The sequence below is a fragment of the Xenopus tropicalis genome, chromosome 6, assembly GCF_000004195.4.
Source record: "Xenopus tropicalis strain Nigerian chromosome 6, UCB_Xtro_10.0, whole genome shotgun sequence".
Taxonomy (NCBI): Eukaryota; Metazoa; Chordata; class Amphibia; order Anura; family Pipidae; genus Xenopus; species Xenopus tropicalis.
In genome coordinates this window covers 66,959,183-66,986,166 of record NC_030682.2, presented here as the reverse complement: position 1 = coordinate 66,986,166, position 26,984 = coordinate 66,959,183, and the positions used below count along the sequence as shown (strand labels likewise).

Sequence of the window (26,984 nt, the reverse complement as noted above, 5' to 3'; positions counted from 1 at the left end):
GCGATACTGTGTGCATTATTTAAGTCGCTAAGACTATTTTCGTGTGGTATTTGACGGAACACGTGCTAATGAACACATTGCGCACAAATAGTCGCCGCATGCGAAAAAACGCACGCCATGTTAGGCCATACACGGCATTACTTTCGTAAAACTACATTTAAGAAAATGATAATTTCCCTTTAAACTGGAGGATGCATCACTCTAGGGCCAACACATACTTGAATAAATAACACTGCAAAGTCCATATTTTATTGCCAAAAGCTCATTAACTGTACTTTTCTATAATTACTGCCTGTCTCAAGTAGGTGTTATTTTTCGCACAGACAAATGCAATATTTAGCGCGTCTAAGTGTTTGTGAATCATGTGTTAGTATTATTTCTGCGCGCAAATGAACGCAATGTTAAAATTAACGCATACGGTATTGCGAAATTTAACGCATGCGATATGCGACTTAACACACGCGATAATACTTTAGCGAATCGCGCAGGGTTTTTCTTTGCGTCAATTTTAACGCATAAAAACGTGCAATAAAACTTTTCAACCTTTAGTGAATCAACCCTAAGGTCTTTGTTTACCACATACCCTCTTGTACCAGTTTACTTACACATGCAAATTCACACTTAAGTTAAGGCATATGACACTAATGCACACAGCACCAACAAATAATTTCAATATTCACATGTGCAGAAGCATTGGAATATATTGGAGCATATTTATTGAAGAACCCAGTATACTATTCCATAGCCATTTTAATAATGTAATGTTTTTGCAACCCCAGACCAGCATCACCAAAAATGCCAGCTGTGTAAGCTTAGAGGTTTTAGAGCCTTAGATGTTTTTTTGTTTTTTTGAGGTAGCTTAGGGATGATTGTTTTTGTTTTTTTAAGATGAATGCAGATATATTCACAAATAAACATGGCACACATTCTTTAGTATATCTACTCCTGCATACAGGTACATGTGCAAAAATATACATACTCAAATACATACATACATACAAATAAGTACTTATATTCACAGTCAATAAGAATGCAAGGCAGCTGCAGACTTACTGTATCATACTCAACCTGTTTTTTCTCATAACCAATATATAGTAAAGCAGCAGTTATAGACATATAAAGTCAAAATTCTTTATGCTGCGGATCTGCAATGTAGGTCTGCAATGTATAGAAAATGCCCCCCCCCCAAAAAAAAATCACATATTAATATATTTTATTTTCAAATATGAGGCAAGACCCTTGTAAACAGGGTTAATAAATACATTGCTATAGGTATTGATTAAAATATCACCAAAAGAAAGAAAACACTGTGTTAAAATAGCATGGCAAAACCAAAATACCATGAATAATTTGTATTTATAGGGAATACGATATCAGCATTTCTTAAGGTAGAAGGAATAGTTAAAACAAGTAAGCATTATCTGAAAGGTCTATGTAAATATACCAATTTACACTCACAGTCCTGTTGTTCTTAGTCCCCTGTGAAAATAAACATGGCATTTCTTTGCTTCTGTTGTGTACACATGGGCTTCAGAGTTCTTCCTCTAGGGCAGTGGTCCCCAACCAGTGGCTCGTGAGCAACATGTTGCTCTCCAACCCTTTGGATGTTGCTCCCAGTGGCCTCAAAGCAAGTGCTTATTTTTTAATTCTTGGCTTGGGGGCAAGTTTTGGAGGCATAAAAACCAGTTGTACTGCCAAACAGAGTCTCCTATAGGCTGGCAGTCCACATAGGGGCTGCCAAATAGCCAATAACAGTCCTTATTTGGCGCCCCCAGGTACATGTTTCATGCTCGTGTTGCTCCCCAACTCTTTCTACACTTAAATGTGGCTCACAGGTAAAAAAGGTTGGGGATCCCTGCTCTAGGGCATGGGCTTGAGCCTGCTCAGTTTGCTTCTCTCTCCCTCTCCCTGCTGAAATTTAAGCCCAAAGCTAGGAGAGAATCAGGCAGAAGAGGGAAGTTATGTCACACCAATCTAATAGGGCAGCTGCTACATTAAACAAACAGAGCTTCTAGGGCTGTTTACTCAGGTATGGTAACACATTCTACAGTGTAGAAGAGTGTTCTAGCTTGCACAGTTGAAACTAATCTATTGGGAATATACTGGCTCAGTGCCTTTCCTTCGTTGTTATCCATACTTTCACTAGAGTTTGTGTTCCTTGTTAATATGTCTTGCTGTTGATATTGCATTTGAAATCTGACCTAACTGTAGTTACTTTTCATGTCCTGCATTGTTTCGCTCTACCCTTGTATGTACCTAGCACTGATATCCAGTTGTGTGTGTGGTAACTGGTTTAGTGGTGGAACCCAAGCTTTGGGCCAATAAGCTGCTTAAAATGCCTTATTTCACCCCTTTATTTGGGTAAATGTTGTAAGAACAGCCAGGGCCCACTGGTTAGGCATTTCTGTGAGAGAAAATAACCATGTAGTATTTTTGATGTTAAATTGTTATTTTGACCTTTCCTCTGATAAACACCATATGCAAGCTTGCTAATCTTAAGAAGAGTTGCACACAAATATAATTCTCTTTGCCCAGTTCCATAGTGCAGTTGTGTTGGCAAACTAAATTTATATATGTACTTCTGTACAAATAATAATGTAAATAAAAAAGAATTAGATTTGTAAATTATTTGAACTCTATATTTAATTGCAAGCAGTATGAGGACATAAATCAGAATCAGAAATGTCTGATTCTGATAGAATTGTTCTCTAAAATATATATACAGTATATGCTCATTTTGAGTTTAATGCAATCAACATGTCTCAAAAAAGTTGGGGCAATATGGGGCAACAAGACACCGGCAACATTTTTGTTATTCTAAAAAGCATATACAATAGAAGGAGTGATCACAAATCTTTGTGTACAAGGTAAATCTTACCCGTGATAGGGATAGGTCCGGGTGCTCATGCCCCAGACCTTTCAGCTTGAAGGAGCCATCATGGGAACAGCAAAACATATAGCAGGCAGGCACTCCGGAAAATCCAAAAAGTTGTAGAAATCAGCAGCCAATAAGGGAATTAGTATAAAAAGGTATAAAGTTTATTTAGTCCATATGTAAAAGTACAGGGAAGCCTTATGCGTTTCGTACCATAGGGTACTTAATCATAGGCTATAGCCTATACTAATTCCCTTATTGGCTGCTGATTTCTACAACTTTTTGGATTTTCCGGAGTGCCTGCCTGCTATATGTTTTGCTATTCTAAAAAGCATCCCAGAAAGGCTGGGTCTCTCGAAAGTAAAGATGTATAGGGTTACACAATTCAGCAATTGAAGCGTAAAGTTTCCTCAACATAAAATTGCAAAGAATTTGGGAAACCACTGTTTGTTTCTGTATCCACAAATACCAGTTAAAACTCTGCTATGCAATGAATAAACCATATATTAACGTGATCCAGAAACACCTTTGCCATCTCTGGGCCCAAGTTCGTTTCAGATGGACCGAGGTAAAGTAGAAAACTGTCTCAAAAGTTCAGACTGTTTTTGGAAAAGGACCATGCAGCTTGTTCAGTGCACAGTTCAAAGCCAGCATACTTGATGGTATGGGGGTGCATTAGTGCATGTGACGTGTAGTTTGCACATCTATGAAGGTACCATTAATGCTGAACGATATACAAATGTATACAGGTTTTAGAGCAACGTTTGTCAATCTGCTTTTTACAATTATTACAACAGCATGGCTCTGTAGTAAGAAAAAAATTCTGGGTGCTAAACTGGCCTTCCTGCAATCCACACCTATTCATAACATTTGGCGCATTATGAAATGGAGACCCCAAACAGTTGAGCAGCTAAAATCCTATATCAGGCAACTTAGCAACAAGTCCCCTCAGTTCCCAAATAGTTACAGAATGTTGTTAAAAGAAAGAGGTAGTACAACACAGTGGAAAATAATTTTTTTTCAACCATGTTGCTGGCATCAAATTGAAAACGAGCATATATTTTTCAGAAAACAAAATTTTACAGTTTCAGCATCTGATTTGTTGTCTTTGTACTATTTACAATTAAAAATATGGTTTAAATTATTTGCAAATCATCCCATTCTCTTTTTATTAACATTTTACACAGTGTCCAAACTTTTTGGAAAACAGAGTTGTAGTTTAAAACATCATACCAAACTGAAGAGGATATTGTTTCTTACTTAAATGTGAGTTATGACATAGTAAATGAATGAAGCCCTCCAGCCTAACTTTTCTTTACTGCTGCAAGTAATCATACTGATTGGTATTTAAAACAGATTATTTATGCTAAAAGTAGCTTGTTAGGCCAGGTGAAATCAGTGACTGCAAGCACATTTTTAAATTCTTTCAAATATTCAGTATTTAGCCAGCTGTAAGGAGAGTATTTGAGAAAAGGATAAATTAAATAGTCACTAGAGTTAACCAGGTTTTTTTACCATAATAATAGTTTCCCTTTTACGGGAACAAGTGGTAAACTAAATCTAAAGCAAACCTTAAGCTAATGTGTATTCAGGGCACAAAACAACTTATAATCTGGCGTTTCACATAGATTCCAGTAAGAATATACCTAATTATAAAACAAAATATAGTTGACAGATCACTCACAGAATGCTGCCTCATTTAACCAAGACCATTGATGTATAATTTTTTCCAATTAACATGAGCATTTTCCAACATCAAGTTTAGCTGCTACATGCATACATAGAGAAACAAATAAACATACACACAAATATATATTTATCAGCAGCAAGTGCCAGCATTTTACATGCATGTAGGATAAACAATGGCACAATGCTTAAAGGACATGTAAACCCCACACACAAAAATTTAATCAGTAAAAAGCCTCTTTGAAATCTTTTAATACCTGCCTCTCTGCCAAATGTCTATAGTAAGGCTGCAGCATCCCCTTTATTTAGATTTTTTTCTCCTCCTTTAACTTACTCGGCCCCCTCCCTCAGGAATTTGCTTTGGTTGTTGGCTACTGGGCATGCTCAGTTTTTCTTACGTCCTCCAGTGTAGCAGCCAACAAAGAGATGGCATTGCTAGTTCCTATAGAAACTATGTTCTAGCTATTTGCTCATATTTTTCCCCTAACCTTCTCTCCTGAGCTCAGCTTAACTATTACAGTGCTCAATCAAAACTTTATAGCACATGTGCTGTTTGCAGATGGACTCTCACTGATGATGTGTCAGAGGAATAATGGCTGCTGGGTGAAAGCTGCTATTTTTTTTAGGAAAAAGTGATGGTGCTGCAAAGGGAGGGGGATATATGATATGCAGTACAAATGATGGCATTTAGGTGGGGGAGATATGCCCAATTTATACACGGTGTGGGAAAATGTAGGCTTTACTTCTCTACTAAGTTAGGAACTTTTTCAAAAACAAGTCATCCCTAATCTTCAGCATTATACATTAACAGTATGTTAATTTAGGAAACAACTTGGCAGTGCCTGTCACTTTCAAACCCCATTCATAATCTGTAATAATCTGGATACAAAATCCTACCATGTGAAATTTAATCCAAATGACCAGTTAGGAGGAGATGCAGTCATATAAGCCATGTTGTGGGGCAGTAGTGTAGTCTTAAAGATCACAGTAATTCATGTAAACACGCCTTTGTTTCATACTGCTGATTTAAATACATTTGGAAAAAAAATTCATGTTGGATATATTTTTTATAGAAATTATTTTATGTTTGGTTAGGATATTACTTGATCAAAATTAAACTGTTTAACCCCACAACCCCCAAAAATGTCTGTCTAGCAAAAGTACTTTATGTCCAATATTAAGTCTAACCTATAATGTGAACTATTTGTGTTGAAATATATTACATCTCACTGAACTTTATTAACATTCCCTTATTCCTTTTACACAGGAATACAAACGTAAGTTGGCAAGAGTATCCCAAGTAAGGAAAGAACTTCGACTACGTCTGCAGAGCCTACCTGATCTGTCTCGCCTTCCCAATGTCACAGGAAGTCATGTCCGTTTGCCCTACAGTGGAGATATTTATAGTGATGATTGACCAAATGGACCTAGGTCCTATTTTCTGATGGCTGCTTTGGTCTTGGATTAAATAAGTCGATTATTATTATTTTTGTATATTGTTGACAGTGTAGCAGGAAATTAAATAAATAATTTCTAACGTGTTTTAGGGTTACTGCTTGTCTTGAAACCTACATGAAAGGCACCTGACACTGAATTGTATGTAATAACATGTGTTTCAGTGTTTTTAAAATAAACCATCAGGTAGATTCTGAAGAAGGGAAAGCAAGTGAAAGGCACACAAGAAAACAAAGTAAATAATTACTACAATGGCACTACAATTCCCTTTACTTTGTAGTTCACCTCCTTACTCTTGCTTTTTGCCCATTCCTTCAGTCACTAACAAAGATGATAAAATGCATTTATCCGTAACAACCAATCAGATCTCTGCTTTCATTACCTAATGTGCAGTAATGCACATATTAGTTTACCTATTATTAAATGAGCCCTAGTCTCTTAAATAAGCACTAAATGAGGTAAATTTTAAAAAAAACAAATCTGTGTCTGATAAATGATCTATAACATTTTCTAAATGCTTTTATTAAAGGCAGGGAAGCGATGGCATATCAGCTCCAATACTGAAGAAACCCAGTACCACTCAACAATTCCTTAATGAAACAATTTATCAGCATAGATGTAAAAACTGTAAATAGTATTTGAATAAACAACAATTTGAGAGGTTAGATTACCATTGCACAGATAATTCTTCTGCATACTGGACTCCTGCTAACAAAACAAGGGGTGATATACTGTGCTGTAACCACAGGTTCCCTGTTTAGCTCAAGAATAGCAAAAAAGAAAAAACATGCATTTTTATGGTTAAGACAACAAACAAAAAAGTTCAGCCAAAGTCCTATTCATTGAATATGCTGAATAAGTGATAGTCTGCCCCTTTAATTGGAAAATCTTTCTTTGAATTCTTAGTTATCATCAAATTACAAGTGTTATTTGGGGAATGTACTTACTGGCTACCTATGTTGACTGAATACAGCACCTGGTTTGTGGTGGTTTGTTAAACACATTGTAAGCATCTTGGAAACTGTTTCTTTAATCCACACTACTACTTGTTTTAGGTTAAATTCTGTCAAAATGTTAGTCAAACACTATTTGTATATGAACAGATCTACTTTGTTAACAAATAGTTTGAGTCTATAGATTCAACATTTAGATGCATATGGAACTGTGTAAGGACACTTACATTGTAGTTTAGCTCCTGAAATTTCCATTTTCATACAGTTCCCTAAAAGCTAAAGCTCACCCACTAAAATAAAACACATTGCAACCCATATAGTGTATATATAAAGATGTGTACTTTGTTAAAAACTGTTGAGTCATAGACTACTAATGGCAGTAATGGATTATATAATCTTGCAGTTCTGTGTTTGTAGATGAATAGGTTGTAGTGTAATTTGGGGCCAAGTTATTATGAAATTTGCAACTGCAATTTAACCAAGCGTGAATGAGTTTTATGTTTTGCTTCATAATATCTGTGTTTGAATTGATGATGTTTGTACTCTGCAACTGATGCAACTAGTTCAATAGTTTTGCTTTACTGCAGACAGCATAACAATGAAATGGATTTAGTATCAAATGGTTGGGGCAAAACAGGGCAGTTGTGGTTTATCATGTTCTGTGCTAGACGCAGTAAAGATTTGATTCCAGGCTACATTGTTATTGTATTTAATGCTAGCATAATAGTCATTGGGCTCTTAATTGAAGCAGACACCAATGCTTAAAGCAAATAAAAAAAAAATGGTTATGAACAATTTTCCTACATTCAGCACTGGTGTCTGCTCCTGTGGACACAAACCCACAGTGTACAATGAAATCAATTAAACCTGCATTGCTGTATAGTGGAATACACTACAAGACTCTGCATGACAAAGGTTGAAAAGCATGTGGGTACAGAGCCATAGATTCTTGCCCAATACAGCATTCTTTCAAGTAAACCAGACCCAGTCTGAATGAGGACCATAAAAGGAACGCTACTAATATAGTCATAAGAAAGTCAAAGTCCATATGATTAGAAATTGAACTCCAGTTTCATTTGACATACTTTCAAAGCAATAACATGATAATATTTCAACCACCAAAAATCCAATTAAGTGCTCAAATAGGTTTTTAAGCCTTTTGTATTTAATATTTATTGAGTTTATTTTCTCGGGCATAAAAAAACCTTTTAATTTTAAAAGAGCTGACCAGGTTTTACAGCAGTCATTCACCTGTAAGTTAAGTTCGTTTTTTATAGAATGGACTATTCTTAGCAACTTTTTAAGTGGTCTTCATCTGTATCTTTTATAGGTCTTGAATTGTCAGATGGGCCCCAGCAGCTAAAAAAGCTCTGCTCTGTGAAGCTACACTTTTATTATTATTGTTACTTTTTATTACTTATCTTTCTATTCTGGCCCTTTCCTATTCATCTTCCAGCCTCTCACCAGATAGTTGCTGAAATTCCAAACTGGAGAGTTGCTGGACAAAAAGGTAAATAAGGTAAAAACCCTAAAAAAATGAAACACAGTTACAGTCAGCCTTAGAATATTAATACATCATACTTAAAGTTCATTTTAATGTGAACCACCCCTTTAACAGTAAATACATTCTCAAAAGAGGGGAGAAATAGGAAAAATCTTAATTTAAACAAATGAAAGACGTTGTTGAGAAGAGGTTAAAAAAATGATATATAGTAAAACTTTGACCCTTAAGAGAAAAGCTATTTTTGGTTGAGAATGAGAAAATTAAACCCCTAATAAATGAGTCTCTAATGTATTCATGTTTAGGTTGTATGTGCCAGTAATGTGTTCATACTGCTATATAAACATCACATTGGTCAACCAAACCATTCATGAGAACTGCCATTTTGATGTAGCCAATACCTTTGCACACAGCTGTTGTCACAATCCAAGTTAAACTACCTTGTGGATCAAAAATTCAAGATTCATTTCAGATCATCTGACATGAGCCACATTCAGTATTGTTTAGATATTTGTAGTACTGTTTCATGTTCCTGTAAATGAATACAATGAAGACTTACATTGATGATGATGATGTTGAAACTGTGTTGTTACATTGATTGCACATTGTCAGTTGAATAGGAGTTTTTTCTCATAAACCTTTTAATGGTTGGTCCACAACTGTAAGACCAACACAGTTATCTTTGACTTCTGAGTATTGATACCAGTTTTTTTTGGTTATTTTGTATGAAGGAGTTTTATTTTATAGAACTGGTGAAAGAACTACATCGTAACACCTAATTTTAAGTAGCGTGAATGTTGGAACCTATTCAATAAACTACCAACCAATTATTTAGTTGTTGTTTTTTCAATTATTTAGTTTATTATTTAGTTTATTATTAAATTACAAAGACAAAATAAACAAAATAAAAATTAACTAATTAAGTGTAAGTTTGCCTTGGCCAGGATGCCATCCTTTGAGTTGGGTATCTTTCCATCTTTGCTCATATTGCTGCAGAATCAAGTGCCTCTAAGTGCACTGACTTCCTGGACACTTACCAATATCAATTACAGAGTTTTCAATAAGAATGCCTAATATAAGTTGCATTTTATAATGTTGTAGATGTGTTTATGATATGATATCATCATAATGACAACTTGGGGTAGTTTGAAACAAAAAGACATATTTAAACATTATGTCAAATCAAAAATGGTTAGTTTTCAAAAACATAAAATACAGTCTTGCTTTTCACTATCTGAAATAACCACCATGACAATTCATATGCAATATTTTTATTTTGGGGTCTTTACATGCCACATACTTCAGAAACCCTATGCAAACCGGACACAAAACTGCTCAGGACTGATATTGCATTAGTTAATTTTTTCAGCTGACATTTGTGCAGCCTATTTTTCAAATAATGCCACACACTTAAGCTGAAATGAGATCAAGGAAACGACTGGACCACTGCAGAACAATTACCTTTCGCTTTTTGAGCAACTCCAAGGTTACTTGGCCTTGGGTCTGACATAACTGTTTTGCTGAAAGATTAACTTTCTAACAGTCTGTCAGCAGGCTTAAGCTGGTTATTTATCAGTATGTATACTACATGTATTTTGCATGCGTTGTTCTTCTATTTTAACAGGCCTAGACTGTACTGGTTAGACCTCAAACTAACACATTTCTCACAGTACAACAAGCGTTTCCTCCTTCCTGCTTCGTTTTGCCGGCGAAATCCCTGGGCAGGCGCATGCGCATTAGAGTGAAAAGCTGTCTTCTCTGTTAACGTTTTGCTTTTTCACTCTACTGCGCATGCTCGCGCACACGAGGCAGGAAGGAGGAAGCGCTGCAGCTACCCCGGGCTGGTGCTGTTCTCTCTGAACAGGGGCACCAGCCCGGGGTAAAAAGTAGGCAATTTAAGTCACTTGGGGGTGCCTAACATTTTGGCACCCCCAAGTGACTTTCCTTTGTCCTTTAAAGAAAAGGGAAAACTTTTTCTAAATTGGCATTTACAACAGCAGTTTCAAGGGAACAGCTAGAACGAGCTTTGCACTCATAAAAAATCTTTCTCACTGGGTCATTTTTTTGAGGGGGTAACTCATCAGAATTTTTTTAAATTTGGGCTGAAAACACAACGTAACTTTAAGATCACAAAATGGCATGTAAAACAAACTGGTAAAATGCTAGCTGGCTAGCTACAGGCTTAATTGTTACCTAGAGGGTAAATAATACTACTGTCAATAGTCTATGCCAGTGGTCCCCATCAATGGCTTGGGAGCAATGTGTTGCTCACCAACCCCTTGGATGTTGCTCCCTGTGGTCTCAAAGAAACTAATTATTTTTGAATTTCTGGCTTAGAGGCATGTTTTGGTTGCAGAAAATCTGTACTGCCACATGTGCATTGCCATCACGGGGGTGGGGTGCCGTGCAAAGACCAGCGGCGGGGGCAATGTCAATGATATATGCAAGTGCCTCTTCTGCCTATCGCTAGTTCCGGTCCTGGGACCCCTGGTCTATGCAGTTTGCATGCTCCTATTTTTGTAAGTAGAATGTTTCAGCCATAGTGTTAGTCCCTAAATATTTCCTTATCTCTGTGTAGATCATTGTATACTTAATCCTGTCTTAAAGGTAGGACTTCTTTTTTTCTTTGCATGCTGTCACATGTAGAAAGCCATTGTAAAGTCAAACTATTCTTTTGAATATTTAAAATATTTTACTATCACAGAATGTAATTATATTTCTTTCTTAAAGCTTGCACATTTTCAGCAGCTTTTATAAAATATGTATTGTACGGACCAGTAATGAATAGAGCTTGTGCTATTTGTTTAATCTAATTAAGCTATTTCACTGCTTGATTAAAACAATAGGCAAAATGTATGTTCAGCAAAAGCACTATTTACTAAACTCATCTTGAAAAGGGTATACTTCCCCTTTAATGGTATTCCTATCAGGCATTGACAGTAATGTCCTGGGCAAAAAAAAAAAAAGATTTATTTTTTTGCAGTTGACTGAGCTTCTAGATGGGATTTCACTTGTCAGTATTGGAAATTAGGATGCTGCTTATTTATAAGTAAGAATGCTACTGCACCACTGGTAAAGGGAGTCACTGCTAGACGCTGAGACAACTGCACCCATTTGGTAATCTGACTCTTACAATATATATAATTTCCTTAATTATTTTCAATCTTCTTTATATGCACTTTAAAGGCAAACTACTGAAGTTAATGTTGGGAGAAGATTTAAAAGTACAAAACAATGATGTAAAAAAAGTACAACTTTTTAATAAATATTTTGACAGCTGTACAACCCAAACTGGTTTTTGACAGAATAGCTCACTTCTTGTTTATTGCTTTGTGAAAAGCATGGAAATCATTCAGCTTCATGCAAGAGATGACAGAAAGTTTTGCAAATTGCCCTTTTTACTTGGTTCTCTCTCTTCTTGACTAAGGAGCATTTTTAACTTTGAAAATTGAAATTTCCCCTTTTTTGAAGACTTTGCAGGGGTGGCTGGAGAGGACTGTGCCGACACACAGGATCTACAAAATAACCAGACAGAATACAGTTTGATTGTAAAAGTCGTCAACATTTTTTTCTGTACACCTTTTATACATAAAAAAAAAAAAAATCATCTGAGCGCAGAACAAAGCCTCTTGGGTTATCTATTGTGATATATTCATTTGTGTATAAGGTCTATTTAGGGCAAGTTTGCCTTGATGGTTAACATCCTGTGGTTGGAAGTAATCTAAGCAAATTAGCAACTGTTTTTTTGGGGGTTTTACACAACAATTATAGTCACAGCATATTTGAGAGGTCTCAAGAAAAGTGTCTGGGTGACATGAAGTTTCTGAAACTAGTTACATAGTAAATAACTAATAATCATGTGTTCTGATGTCAGAATGTAGCAACGTAAATACTAGACTTTACATGAATTTCTAGTGAAACTCCAGCCATAACATTATGTGAGTTTATATTCAATATCTGCAAAAATTTAATTAATTTGGGGCAAAATAGATCAAAACCTTAGAAAAGTCTAAATAAATTCATTTTGTACCTTGGTGTTAAAACAGGACTTTTGCCTTTTGAACTCAGCTTCTCTTCACTGTGAGAAAGGTTTGTTTTTCTGCTTGAACCAGGTGTCCTTATTCTTAAATCTGTGGATGCATTCACTCGTAAGGTCTTTGGGGTACCCGGGCCATTTGCAAGAAGATGTCTGCTTTCACCAGCATACTTAGAGACTTTGCTACACGTACTACAGGTAACCATCTGGAAATACAAGTGAATTTTTACTGCATTAGGCTAGCATTAATCTGTAGGAAGCATTTGGATGACACACATCTCTTAAATACAATAATATTGCGCACAGACAAAACTTTGGGGTTGCTCAGTCACAGTAAAGGAATGTGCAACACTTAGATGTTAAACCCTTCCTGATAATGTATCGGTGGTATTTCTTTTGGAAACAAATGGGCCAAAAGCCACCCTCAGACTTAATGTGATAACTGCTATTTTACATGTTACATAGTTACATAGGGTTGAAAAAAGACCATAGTCCATCAAGTTCAACCCATCCAAGTAAACCCAGCACACACAACCCACACCTACCAATCTATACACTTGCATACATAAACTGTATATACAATCACTAATACTAACTGTAGATATTAGTATCACAATAGCCTTGGATATTCTGCTTGTTCAAAAACATGAACAAGCAGACATAGTTATTAATTGATGGCAGCAACCAAAATGCCGAGTTCCTTAATTTCTAACCAGTATTTAAACCGTATTCTACTTTTATCTAACTGTTTGACTGTACCATTTCACAAAAGTCTGGAACTTGAAAAGACAAGTACCAGAACTAATGATATCTTAGTCTGGGTCAAGTACAAGGTACTGTTTTAGTATTACAGAGAAAAAGAAAATTAATTTTAAAAATTAGAATGATAGGATTAAAATGGAGTCTATGAAGATGGCCTTCCTGTAATACAGAGCTTTCTGGATAATGGGTTTTCAGATACCTGATCCCATACCTGTACTTTAATTATTGGAGCTACTGGCACTGCAGAGGGACTTCTACCAAAAAAAAACCTTTTAATTCAAATCAGTTTTAAAGTTATTTGTAAATGTGACTGCAATAAAAAAAAGCAGTATTGGCTTTGACGTTTACATTCATAGCAGTCTGGTCTCTGATTCAATCTCAAACCAATGTAGCATACCTGGATTTAATGACATCTGATAGATTGTTTCAATTGTCAGAACAGAAACAGATTAAGAAATACTGCTTGCAGTTAGAATTAACATTTACAAAAAACTTTAAACCACTTATTTTTTCTTTAAATTAATGTGAATTGGGAAATTGCTTTAAAATTACATTTCCTTTCTTAATGCAAAACATTTTTAGGTGGTTATCTCGTTTATCCAGTCAATAAAACATTACAAGTATTACAAAACATTGTCTTATTTTTGTAACTCTGCTATTACTCCTATTTAATACAGTTTGATTATTGTTACTCTGCTTTATAATGAAAAAAAAATATTTTTTAAAATATAAACATATTTTACTCTATTAGAAAAACATCCATTGTAAATCAAAAGATCCAATCATAATTCATTCCTAGAAACAAAAACATGTTATAAGTAAATAAACTGGACAACAGAGTTTACAAAGAAAGAATAAGGTTGCATACCGATGCAAAGGTTGCCATGGTGGATGAAAATAAGAGCAGCGAATTTAGTTCACTTCGCAGATTGTCATACTCGTCTGCAATGCCTAACATTTATATTACTTGGTATGCCACACCCCTTCGTCAATACTAGATAGGGGAAAAGCTCATTCAGTCATCAATCCTAACCATTGATAATTTTAGACGAGTGAAATGTTCCCATTACAGCACAATATTGTTAACACTCACACAGAATTGTGTTGTAACACCCTGGTGTTTGTACTGAGTGTTAGCAATATTGTGCTAGGTTCTGTTATTTTTTTTTTTTTTCCATAGCCTGTGGCAGTGATCTGTATTTTTCCTTGAGTCGGCAATCCTGTGGAAGAACTGCGAGACAGATCAGCAAAGGAAAAAATTTCCGAAGGGTTTACTTTCCCTTTAATCTTGCAAAAGGTTTTTCTGTTTTGTTTTTTCTTTGCATCTCAAATGTTGGTATACTTTTATACAGAGAGGCCTGGTAGATCTGAAAATGGGACAGTATAATTACTAATAGGTTAATCTGAATTATTATTGTTTGCCCCCTGTTTTTAGGTAAATTATTGGCTTATTTTTGTTTTCTTTTTTTATGTATGGATACAGTTAAATACACATAATATTGCACTTCTATAAAATATATTTTATTTAGAAAAACTCAATAGTGGACCACCATTGACAACTGTATATAGAGCATATGTGGGGGTTACTAGTTAAAAGGGTCTTTCATCCAGAAAATAAATATACAATGAAAGAAAATGTAATTCTAAATTTCCCAATATAATGCACATGACTTTTTTCTTTTTTTTTTCTTTGCACTCTTAAAAGGAGAAGGAAAGTTATTAGGTTAATCCTCTTGCTCAAATATAGGAATGATACTCCTCCTGAAATTCATGTTTTTTTCCTTGCATACTGCGAAGTTCTGCCAAACTTGCATCCAGAACTTAGTAAGAACCCATAGGGGAGAATTCACAAAAGTGGTGATAATGATACAAAATAAAAGTGGAGATAGATTTGGCGATTTACCACCTTATTTACAAACCTATATCTCCACATTTGTGAATTAGTATTTTAAAATGACACTTTTTAGATTCTTTCACACAACATTTTAAACAGCACTTTACAAACATTTTGTGTGTTATTTTGTCAGTCTGCTATCAGGTGACTCCCAGCTGTCCCAGCCTTGTACTAATGAGTCTTCCTTTTAGAGATTCCCTGCCTCTTTTATAGGCCGATGTGGGAGAACAATGTTTTATCAACAATTTCTCATCTCTCAGTTGATGAATACAGCACCATAGGGTTGATTCACTAGAGGTTGATAAGTTTTATTGCACGCTTTTGTGTGTTAAAATTGCTGCGAAAAAAAACGCTAAAGTATTAACGCGTGAGAGAGAACAGCACCAGCCCAGGGTAGCTGCAGCACTTTCTCCTTCCTGCTTCACTCGCGCACGCATGTGCAGTAGAGTGAAAAGCCGAACTTTAACAGAAAAGTCGGCTTTTCACTCTACTGCGCATGCGCCGACCACTGGCATTTGCCGGAAAACGAAGCAGGAAGCGCTTGCTACAGGAACCCCGGGCTGGCGCTATTTTCTCCTAACAGGGGCACCTCCCGGGGTACAAGGTAAGCGATTAAAGTCACTTTGGGGTGCCTAACATTTTGGCACCCCCAAGTGACTTTGCCTTTCCTTCTCCTTTAAAGGGGAAGTAAATCCATCTACATCCTCACTCCTCAACCACATCAGTTACACTTTCACCAACATAACTGTGGCCCATTATACACCCAGAACTGTAAAGCCACACCATCATCTTTGGCCATGTGATTTCCATTATTATCATGGATTTCAACTAGAAACATGTGCAATAGCGCAGTTCACAGTTTGGCCTCTAGTGTGCATGCTTTGGGACAAGTGTCAGCCATGTTAGGGTGGAGCCGTGTACTAGTACCAAAACTAAAAATCTGAGAGTCTAGAGGCTTTGCTTCTCCTTTAAATATGGATTTATACAATATAATCACTCAAAATGCTATAATTGCCTCATTATTTAAGCTACAACTAGCAAAATAATGCAAATGTGAGGTAAAACATTTTATTAACATATGCGTGTTACACAGATCCTTGTCCTCTGACAGGCTCCTAATCTCCATTAATATGCTAATGAGCCCACAATGGTACACCTACAAGAGGTATTAATTGGCAATTGTGTGAAACAAAACAGAGCTGATGAATTGATCGGATACAGGGGGAAGTGTTTCACTGAGCCCTACACCATTTTTAAAATGTTAGAAAAATTTTGTTTAAAATATTATTTTTGCTCCATTTTTATGTCATTTAAAAGACTAATTTACAAAGGTGTCTGCAAACAGACTTTTTTTGGGGAGGGGGGGTTGGTATAGAACCTCGACCCTCAGTCTAGACCAGTGTAGTGCATAGGAAAGGCTGTGATAAACTGGCTTTGTCCACATTGCTAACCTTATGTTCCTTATTTTAACTACATATATAAGCATCCTTATTTTTCAAAGTACCTGTAAAGTACAGAAAGAAAAAAACAGGTAATACAGAATTTTAATAATCTAGTTAGCAGTTTTTATGAGAGCAAAGGTCAGACAATGGTACATTCCTCACTCCATGTAGTATACAGTCAAATGGAAGGGCATACAAGTCAACCAAACTTCCACGCAAAATGCATTAACTGCAAATAATGTGTAAAGGGCACATAAACTATAAATCAATAACATCTGAACTGTGTGCGTTACTTGCACTATTAATTCATTGCTATGAAATATGATGTAACAACACTTTCCTCCAGGCCTATGTGACTTTGAATGTCCCTGACCCTCACATGGAAGTGAGGAAGTGCTTGATGTTAGAGAAATCCCACTCTACAGTTGTTAGGCAAATTAAAATTGATCAAAGGCGGCATGCATATTGACATTATTTTTGCATATCAGTGATTACATAACAAACCAAACCAGTAACTCATGTGGAAAGATTGTTAAAGTCAAATGTATTACAAAAAAAAAGTATACCAACAAATAAGCCAAACAGAGTTGAAAATAGAAAATACAGACATAATATACTGAAGCTAAAAAAAGAAATTGCAAAATGCTGGATGGCCATTCGCAGTGCTGCATACACTGTAAGAAATCTAAAAGGGCCAGGGTTCTTGGTGTGGACAAGCAGTGCAGCTACTGGATAGACATACTGCTAGCAGCACTAGGACAGATTTACAGAGGAAGGCAAGTAACACAGGGCTTGTGGTATATTAAGTGCTGGAAGTAACTGCACCATCCTGGGAACAGAAGCAGTTATGGGGGCCATGACACTGTTGGACGCAAATAAACTTCAGATGAAATACAACTACAACTGATAAAAAAAAAACACATACACACTTTCTGTATAATAGAATCTAAACTGTTGGCGATTAAACAACCTAAAGTTCAAGCATACTGCTGGCGCATTTAAAGGAATAGGATGCAGGATAGACACATTACAGAGGCAATAGCTGGAGGCATTTTTTTTATACATGTGCTATAAAATGCAGGGCTGGCCATGAATACTATGTAAAAATCATAGAGGTATGGCACTTATTGCCCCTGTGACAAAGTAAATAATATTGCTCAGGGGGACCCCACAAACAGCAATCACCCACAGCAATATTCCCATTGTTGCGCTGTTCAACAAAAATTACAGGACGGCATACTGCTAGACATAATAGTATAGACATAGGATTTGTGGAATGAAGGCAACATCCCCTCTAGCTCATAATATGGTTATAGACATAGCTAAACATCACTGAATCAGCCATTCAGTTATAGTTCCAAGAATATCTAGGAGAGCAGATGTGTTCACCCCCACTCACTTTAATAGATGATTAATATTCCTCCATATTGCATTATATTTCACAATATACTGATTAAAAATTGGGTACACCTATAAAAATGAATTTTAATTAAGTCCTAATGCAAACAGGGCTACAGAGCTAATGCATACTGCCACCTCATCCATTATCCAACAGCCATCCAACAAGGCCCTAATTAATTACATAAAAAAAGCAATCAGGCAAGCTAAAAGTAAAAATGAAAAGGGCATTACTGTTAAAAGTAATGATATTCTCAAATAAAAAAACAAATCAAAAGGGTGTGGGACTCTTGGTATCAGAGGGCAGTAAATTGCTTAATGAAAGCTGGATAAATAGATTTTATTTATTTATTTATTTTTTTAAAATCTGAGAAACCATTTAAATTAGGCTTTATTTTTTAAAGAGCCAATTTGATAAATTGGAGGGTTGATAAAACAGCAAGTTCAAGAAACAAAACAGGTGAAATTAAAAAAAAATCCAAAGCCTTATGGTGATGAGCACCCTCTCCTCAAAAAATCCCTATTTAGCTCTTGTGGTTGCCAGAACACTTTTCTTAAAGGAGTTAAGGTTGATGCCACACGAGGCGTAGGGCTGAAATTTTCGGCAAGCGGAAAAGCGCTTGCCGAAAATTCAGCCCTACGCCTGCTACTTGTGCCTGCACCCGAATGAATGGGATACGCTCGGGTGCAGGCACATGTAGCCGATATACGCATGAAAACGCGAGACTTTGCATTCTCTCGCGTTTTCATGCGTATATATTGGCTACATGTGCCTGCACCCGAGCGTATCCCATTCATTCGGGTGCAGGCACAAGTAGCAGGCGTAGGGCTGAATTTTCGGCAATCGCTTTTCCGCTTGCCGAAAATTTCAGCCCTACGCCTCGTGTGGCATCAGCCTAAAGGTTTTGAATTATTTGCCTCCTTCTGACTTTTTCCAGCTTTCAAAGCTTGCGAAAATACTATTACTCTGTGAAGCTACAATGTTATTGTTACTTTTTATTACTAATCTTTCTGTTTAGGCCCTCCACATTTTTTATCATTTGTAGTTTAATTATTTCTGTCAGTCCAACACTTTTTTTTTTTTTTTTAAATGAAAGGTCCACCATCACATCTGAACTGGTGCAAGGGAGATGACATGGATACAAAAATTCTTTCATGCTCGTTACTAGGGATGCACCAAATCCAGGTTTGGGCTCGGGATTCAGCCAAGCTTAGTCCTTTTTCAGCAGGATTCAGCCGAATGCATGCCCCAGTCCTTAAAATCACATGACTTTTTGTCAAATAAACATGGAAGTTGAACATTTTTCACAACAGTTTGCACAACATTTTTTGAGCAGTTGCCTCTAACCTTTTTGTATCCTAATTTGCATATACAAATTAGGATTCAGATTTGGTTTGGTATTCGGCTGAATCTTTTGCAAAGGATTTGAGGTTCTGCTGGATCATAAAATTTTGATTCAGTGCAGCCCTACTAGTTACTATCTTTCTTACCATGCAGTCACTCGCTGATCTGTACCACTGCAGGAATATCTTATGAGATCTTATGAGAAAAGAGAATCAGCTCTTTGTCATGCTCATAACTTGCTTCCATATTGTGCAGGTTGATCTGATGGGAGCATCTCCTAACAGGAGTGCATCACTGTGTAAAAAGTTTGCAAGTTAGTAAAGCAGCTAGGAAAGGGGAATATGCACTCCTTTTATCAGATGCTCCTTACAGCAGGTGATTGCACAGTACAGAAGCTAGAAACAAGCACAGAAATAAGCTGATTCACTCCTGTCACCAAGAGTGACAAAAGCAGGATGAAGAGGCTTCTGGCTTCATGCCTGTCTAAAACCCAGTCTTTACTTCATATGGAATATGGATCTTTATCATAATACAGACGCAGTCCAGTACATAATTCAAACAGAGCTCTGTTCAGCTGTATCTCTTAATGTAGCTACACTTTAAATTCCACCAGAACAGTCAAATGATCCTGGTCTGTGACTGAAAGTTACCCAATAGTTACATGTTTGAATGTCAAATAAGCAAACATTTGCCCATCAAAATTACAGCTTCCTTGGGGAAAAGTTAAAGCATGCCCAATTCATGTTTTAGCCTGGACATTGAAGAGAACAGATTTTATTTAGGTTCAATGCCTTCATTATAGTTTTTTCAACTGCAGAAACTTATTTCTCTATCATATGGGAATACTTTAATTAGATAAAAACTTTAATATATGCTACCTTTAGAGGAAGGATCTGGATAATGTACCCCTTTAACAAAAAAACAAAAACCTTCAAAATGCATTTGCCACAAGGCTATTTAGTTTTAATTCACATTTAAAAAGCATGGTAATATATGATCCTTTTCCACCTGAATCAGAGTTGATTATTAATCAGCTTCTGCAGTAGTGGTTTTGCTTTTTGACTGATGCAGCCTCACTATCTGATTATAGTTTGATAAACTCAGCATCTCGGTAGCAACTCAAAGCACATAAAACATGTTGATCATCACCAACACTACAAAGATATAAAAATAAGATCAATATGGTATTATAGAGGCAGTATACACTTTTTTTTGTACTGAACATACCTCTGCCTATAAAAACAAAATGTGTTTTTTTTGTTATTTCTTAAGTTACACAGGGCAAACAGGGAAAATGAAGCTACTGGGAGGCAGATACTTACATAATGAGCTGCTGCTTACAAAACCATCCCTTATTCCTGTGAACATTGCAGGTCTATATAAAGATATATAACAAAAAACAACCCACGTGTAGAACACTTTTATATAAAGTCGTTTTATCAAAAAGATATTTTTAAAATGCATGTACCCCCAATAAAAAATTGCCATTTTAAGTTAAATCCATCCTTTTGCACAATGTCTCATTTGCGACAAGGACACACATAAATGCTAGGTTATATCAGCTAACGAATGGGCAGAACTGTGTCTAGTTAAATTTAAACCTGAATTCCCTGTCAGTTTACCTTAAACATATAACGTATAAAAATGATTTGCAGTATAGGCATGGGATTAGTTATCCAGAAGGCTCAGATTACTGGCAGGCAACCTCCCACAGACTAAATTTAAATCAAATTCGATTTTTATAAATTACTTCCTTTTCCTCTGCAATAATAACAGTACTTTGAACAGCAAAATCATTAATCCTTACTGAAGGCAATACAACTTTTATTTAATGTTGAAATGTATTAGTTTATTTTTTAACAGACAAGGTATGGTGATCCAAATTACAGATTTCATAAAGATTCCATATCCAATAACCCAAAAGTCTAGATTACATGTCCTATACCTGTATGTGCATTATGAAATATTTGTTTTATGTGATTAAATGACCTGAAAACTGAACTGAAATATATAGAAAATGTTGTTCTATACTTTGGGTAATGTATACATAAATACAAAGCATAAACAGTATTATACTGAACATTGTCTGCATATGCAGTACCCTTATCTATCTCCTTTTAAGATCACCATGAAACATTTAGCAAGCCTTTACCAAAATAAGTCTTACCAGCATGCTCTTTGCAAGTTTATATTTCCTCAGAAGTCTTGTTTGCTTCAAGGTGAGTCGGTGGTTCTTTGCTTCTTTTTTTAAAAGTCTTTCAATGGATGGAGATATTTTCAGTTTTGGTTTTAAGCGAACTTTATAATTATCAGGCATGAAGAGCTGGAAACAGAATGGGCATATATTTTCTATGGAGCCATTATTTTCTGCATGAAAAAAAATATAATGCATTCACTTATTTTTCTTCAAAATACTTTATACCCCCATATACTGTATAATAAAGTGCACCAAATTTGTCATTGTGCATAGCAATCAATAAGATGTTTGCTTCCAAACAGGTGACCAGTAAATGCCACCTGCTGATTAGTTGCTATTTAAAATGGACCTGTCACCCAGACACAAAAAGCTGTATAATAAAAGCCCTTTTCAAATTAAACATGAAACCAAAATTCATTTTTATAGTAACACATTCAAACCTATTATAAATGCATTTAAAATCCCAGCTGTCAATCATATACTGCCTGCCCCGCCTCTATGCCTCTTTCCATTCAGCACTCACATTCCCCCTCCCTTCTCACCATCTAATTGTGTAGCCAGTGCATGGGCAAGGGCATCATGTCACCCATTCTGGCACATACACATTTTAGGGTGATACAAAGCTTGCCTTAATAACAGTGCCCACAAAATGGCAGCTGCCTGCTGGCTGTGATTGTATATTTCCAAGACTGAAGGAAACATGATTTATATCATTTATATAGTATGTGAAGTTAATTTTGCTTAACAAACACAATAGAAAAGAAATTGGAATTATTTCTTCGGGTGACAGGTCCCCTTTAAATAACCCTATAACATGCCTCCCAACTGTCCCGATTTTCACGGGATAGTCCCCTTTTGACAGCTCAATCCACAGTCCCGGATTCTTACTGAAAAGTCCCTCATTTCCCTTTGATCTCCTGCACTACAGATTAAAAAGATACAAATTCAGGCTGATGTCAGACGTGGCGTATATTTTCGGCAAGAGGAAAAAACACTTGCCGGAAATACTGCCATTCGCCTTCTACCTGTGCCTGCACCCGAATGAATGAGATACGCTCAGGTGCAGGTACATGTAGCCAATATCCGCATAAAAATGTGAGACTTTGCATTCTCTCACGTTTTTATGCGGATATTGGCTACATGTGCCTGCACCCAAGCATATCACATTCATTCGGGTGCAGGCACAGGTAGGAGGCATATGGCAAATGTTTTTCCACTTGCCGAAAATATACGCCACGTCTGACATCAGCCTTAAGGTGCAGGCACATGTAGCCGAAATACGCATAAAAACGCGAGAGAATGCAAAGTCTTGTGTTTTTATGCGTATTTCAGCTACATGTGCCTGCACTCGAGCGTATTCCATTCATTCGGGTGCAGGCACATGTAGGAGGCGTATGGCGGTATTTTCGGCAAGCACTTTTCCGCTTGCCGAAAATATCCGCCCTACACCTCGTCTGCCATCAACCTTAAGGCTGGTGTCAGACGTGGCGTGTATTTTCGGCAAGCAGAAAAAAGCTTGCCAAAAATACCGCTATACGCCTCCTAACTGTGCCGAAATATGCATAAAAGCGTCAGACTTATTATCTCGTGTTTTTATGCGGATTTGGGCTACATGTGCCTGCACCCGAGCGTATTCCATTCATTTGGGTGCAGGCACATGTAGGAGGCATAGGGCGGTATTTTCAGCAAGCGCATGCACGCGCGAGCGAAGCAGGAAGGAGGAAGCGCTGCAGGTACCCCGGGCTGGTGCTGTTCTCTCTGAACAGGGGCACCAGCTCGGGGTACAAGGTAGGCGATTTGAGTCACTTGGGGGTGCCTAACATTTTGGCACCCCCAAGTGACTTTGCCTTTCCTTCTCCTTTAATAACCAGGACTCCATTGACCTCAATAGACTAGGTATGGTTATGATAAAAATCAGCTACAAAGATAAAAATTGTGTGGGATATTTGCATTCTAGTTTTTTCTTTTTTTAAAATTTTCACACCTTATTATACTTACTTTCGGAATTAATCCGTATGGATCTGGAAAAAGAAAAGAAAAACATAAAAATGTAAAATAACCCAAATTACAGTTTAAAACAAAAAGCCTGTAAAACATTCAGAATTCTTTTAAAATAAGCGTTTAACTTAGTAATGTACATACACACTAGCATCTTTTCACCATTTTGTGCTTCTTTCAATATTTACTGGATGGCACCATACTATACCGAAGACCAGGGCTGTCCAACTTCTGTGGCACCGAGGGCCGGAATTTTTCTGGCCTACATTGTGAAGGGCTGATAATGGAAGTCAGTTTTGACCACTCCCCTTTTCTGAAACCACACCCATGTTATCACAAGTGCTTTTAAGACCATACTCACATTTATGGTGGCAGCGCAGCAAGAACCCAAATGGTTGGTGCTCATGAATGAATGAAGGGTTATCACCCTTCATTCATATGTGAAAGAATTATATTATGTCAAGACATACCCTTAAATCCATATGCCTCCTCCTCACTTTTTGATAGCACAGCATATAATTACACACCTTAGGGACCATATAATGAATTTCCAAATGCTAACAAACTCCCAGAACAAATCCCTGGCAGGTTTGCCTCCCACAGGCAGCATAGGGCAGGCAGAATATGGCACACACAGGCAGCGTAGGGCAGGCAGAGTATGGCACACACAGGCAGTGTAGGGCAGGCAGAGTATGGCACACACAGGCAGTGTAGGGCAGGCAGAGTACTGCCTGTGTGTGCCATACTCTGCCTGCCCTACCCTGCCTGTGTGCCATACTATGCCTGCCCTACGCTGCCTGTGTGTGCCATACACATAGGCAGCATAGGACTGGCAGTACATACAGTGACAATGCTGGCACTGCTCCTACAGTACAGGGGATTACATGTTTACACAATACAGGGCTTTACAGCCTGAATCTGAGGTGTGCACAATGCAAGGGGTCAGTTAATCTCAGAACTGTGCTCTTTATTATCCCATCCACAGTCATTGCAAGGACTGCTACTTTAGAATCCCTGCTTAGCCCAGTCATGTCAGCTCTATGTTTTACCCTTACCTGGTCACCCACAGTAACAGACCAGTCTCCCATTGCCTATAATTTGCACCCAGATTAATGTTAAATTCCCACCATTAGAAAGTCATAGAACCCAAATATACATTACTTACATACTGTGTAACGAGGAGCTTAAAGCCTGATAATGCCAATGACCAAAACACATATAAAATATCAAGCAGCCAAGCCAGCATTTACGGTGGTAACCAAACGCTACCAATCTATATACTACCGCCTACACACTGATTATAGTGTACATTTTATTTACGGAATACCACGCCGAAGAGGTTACTACTGAAGCGCATGGCGTCTGCACACATTAACAAAGTAACTTACAGCAGATAGCGAGACATCTCTGGGCAGGAGTCTTTCAAAGCCAAGGCTGCCGATTCCAGAAAGCGCTTTTGAGAGCCCATGTTTACCAGCCAAAACAAAAATTACACCACAACCACGGAATCACATGGCCGAGGCCGGACCGGCTTGGATCACGTGCCATACATGGTAAGTTAAGATTGGCAGACATTTTCCGGAAGTAAACGGGAAGTGAGGCAGTACATGAGAAATCATCGTTCTCTACTATAGTTAATTCATTCATGGTGAACGTATAGCTCGTTTACTAGAGTGAAACATTTCGTTGCCTATTTCATAGTTTGAATGCTGTTAGCAAAACCACATAGGTAAGCATAAAGGATGCTCGTTTGTCAGGCTGTGTGCTGACCAAGGCGTTCTGAAAATATTAAAGGTATACTGCCGTGATTTTTATGGTATACTTTTTATTTCTAAATTAAACCGTGTAGGTAGCAAATAATTCACTCTACCATTTAAAATTTTATTCTTGGACCAACAAATATATATTTTTTGCTGTGATATTGGTGTGTAGGCCATCTCAGTGCATTGTGTATCTTGCGACTACCTTTTGGAGCACTCGCCCAGCACCTGATCTGGGAACTGGCACTTATACTGTAAGGTCACCCACTGTGACCTACAGCACCTACATTTGCCCATTTGTGTCTGTTAGTTACCCCTCCCATATAGATTGTAAGCTCTACGGGGCAGGGACCTCCTTCATCTTGTGTTTCTGACTCTTATTGCAACTGCACCTTGTATTTATTTGTATTTATTGTTGTACTTTGTATTTATCCATTATCTTTAACCCCCTGTCTGTATTAATGAATTCTACTGTACAGCGCTGCATACATAAGTAGCGCTTTATAAATAAAGATATACATACATACCTTCCCATGCTTCTGCTGATCAGTTGCAGGTAGGGAGGATGACATCAATTTAACTTGCAGCACAGCAGTAAAGTGGGACTGAAGTTTATCAGATCACTCGTAACATGACTGTGGCACCCTGGCAAAAAATCGTCACCAAATATTACATTTCCGTTAAACAAATATGTCTTTGTATGGCTGAACATTTTGATTCCCAGTATGCATAGATTTACCAAACTATGGGGCTGATTTACTAATCCACGAATCCGAATGGGAAAAATTCGAATTGGAAACGAACATTTTTCGACTTTTTCGTATTTTTTGCGTTTTTTCCATCGCCGTTACGACTTGCGCAAATTGTCGCTACTTTTTCGTAGCTGTAACGATTTGCTCGTATATTGTCGCGACTTTTTCGTATTGAGCGCTCGTAAACGGCGGGCAAACCTTTCAGACTTTGCATGATTTTGGAAGCCTCCCATAGGAGCAAGTCGTAATGGCTACGAAAAAGTCGCGACAATTTACGAAAAAATCGCAAAATACCGATCATTACAAAAAAACGCATTCGGACGCTTTGCGGACGTTCGTGGATTAGTAAATGTGCCCCTATGTCTACAGACACTCAAGCTGCTGCAATATAAGCATGCCCTATATTTTGTGCCATAAGACCCCTTAACAGTACAGAGACCCTAGAAAACAATATATTTTCCAAAAGTACACACCAAAATAGGTATGTCTTTCTACTGCAAACTACCACACTATAAAGCTCTGCTATATGTAGCAGTTTTTATCAGATTTCTAAAAATTTACTTGCATCTTACCCTATTATATGCCAAATATACCAGCGTTATCGTAACGCACCAACATAAAACATCTTAAATATGAATGTTGGGGGTCTACAGAACAGTTTGAAACCCAATATGCATAGATTTACCAAACTGGTAAATACAGATCATACAAAGGCTCTCAGATGTATTTATAGCAGACATAATTTCCATGGGCCAAAAACAACAATGCGGAAAAAGACAAGAACAGTGTTGAATGCAATATAATAACTAAAATCCAGTAGAACCACTGAAATCAATTTTTTTTTCTGCCTAGTATAATTATAGTTTTAATATTTTGCCTTGGCCAAATAAGTTTTACACACAGAAACAAGCAAACAGCACCTATGCAGAA

At 37.1% G+C, this 26,984-nt stretch overlaps 2 protein-coding genes across 3 annotated transcripts in view; one reads left to right on the top strand and one right to left on the bottom strand.

Annotated features, from left to right (window-relative positions):
• The window catches only part of rprd1a (regulation of nuclear pre-mRNA domain containing 1a), a 50,376-nt gene extending 41,076 nt beyond the window's left edge, over positions 1–9,300 (top strand). Inside the window, exon 7 of the mRNA XM_002941320.5 lies at positions 5,829–9,300. Within this exon, the coding sequence (XP_002941366.1) occupies positions 5,829–5,978 (150 nt within the window). The 3' untranslated portion in view covers positions 5,979–9,300. The remainder of the gene's footprint in view (positions 1–5,828) is intronic.
• Positions 9,301–9,725: 425 nt separating this feature from the next.
• c18orf21 (chromosome 18 open reading frame 21) lies at positions 9,726–25,084 on the bottom strand. Of its 2 annotated transcripts, none has more exons than XM_018094513.2 (5): positions 24,708–24,796; positions 23,543–23,565; positions 21,515–21,714; positions 12,501–12,712; positions 9,726–11,985 (listed from the first exon to the last, which is right to left on the bottom strand). In XM_018094513.2, exons 1-5 carry the CDS (start codon positions 24,758–24,760, stop codon positions 11,829–11,831), a joined length of 645 nt encoding a protein of 214 aa, XP_017950002.1. In that variant the 5' UTR covers positions 24,761–24,796; the 3' UTR covers positions 9,726–11,828. The 2 variants fall into 2 exon arrangements, with proteins under 2 accessions (XP_017950002.1, NP_001096380.1); NM_001102910.1 differs by lacking the exon at positions 24,708–24,796 and adding an exon at positions 24,931–25,084 and having other exon boundaries at positions 11,711–11,985.
• Between the last annotated feature and the right edge of the window lie 1,900 nt (positions 25,085–26,984).

Coding starts and splice junctions, on each gene's coding strand:
- c18orf21 (NM_001102910.1), bottom strand. CDS start 25,010: ATGGGCTCTCAAAAGCGCTTTCTGGAATCGGCAGCCTTGGCTTTGAAA. Junction 23,566..24,930: donor GAGATGTCTCGCTATCTGCT/GTAAGTTACTTT, acceptor TTCTTTTTCCAG/ATCCATACGGATTAATTCCG. Junction 12,713..21,514: donor AACTTGCAAAGAGCATGCTG/GTAAGACTTATT, acceptor TTGTATTTCCAG/ATGGTTACCTGTAGTACGTG.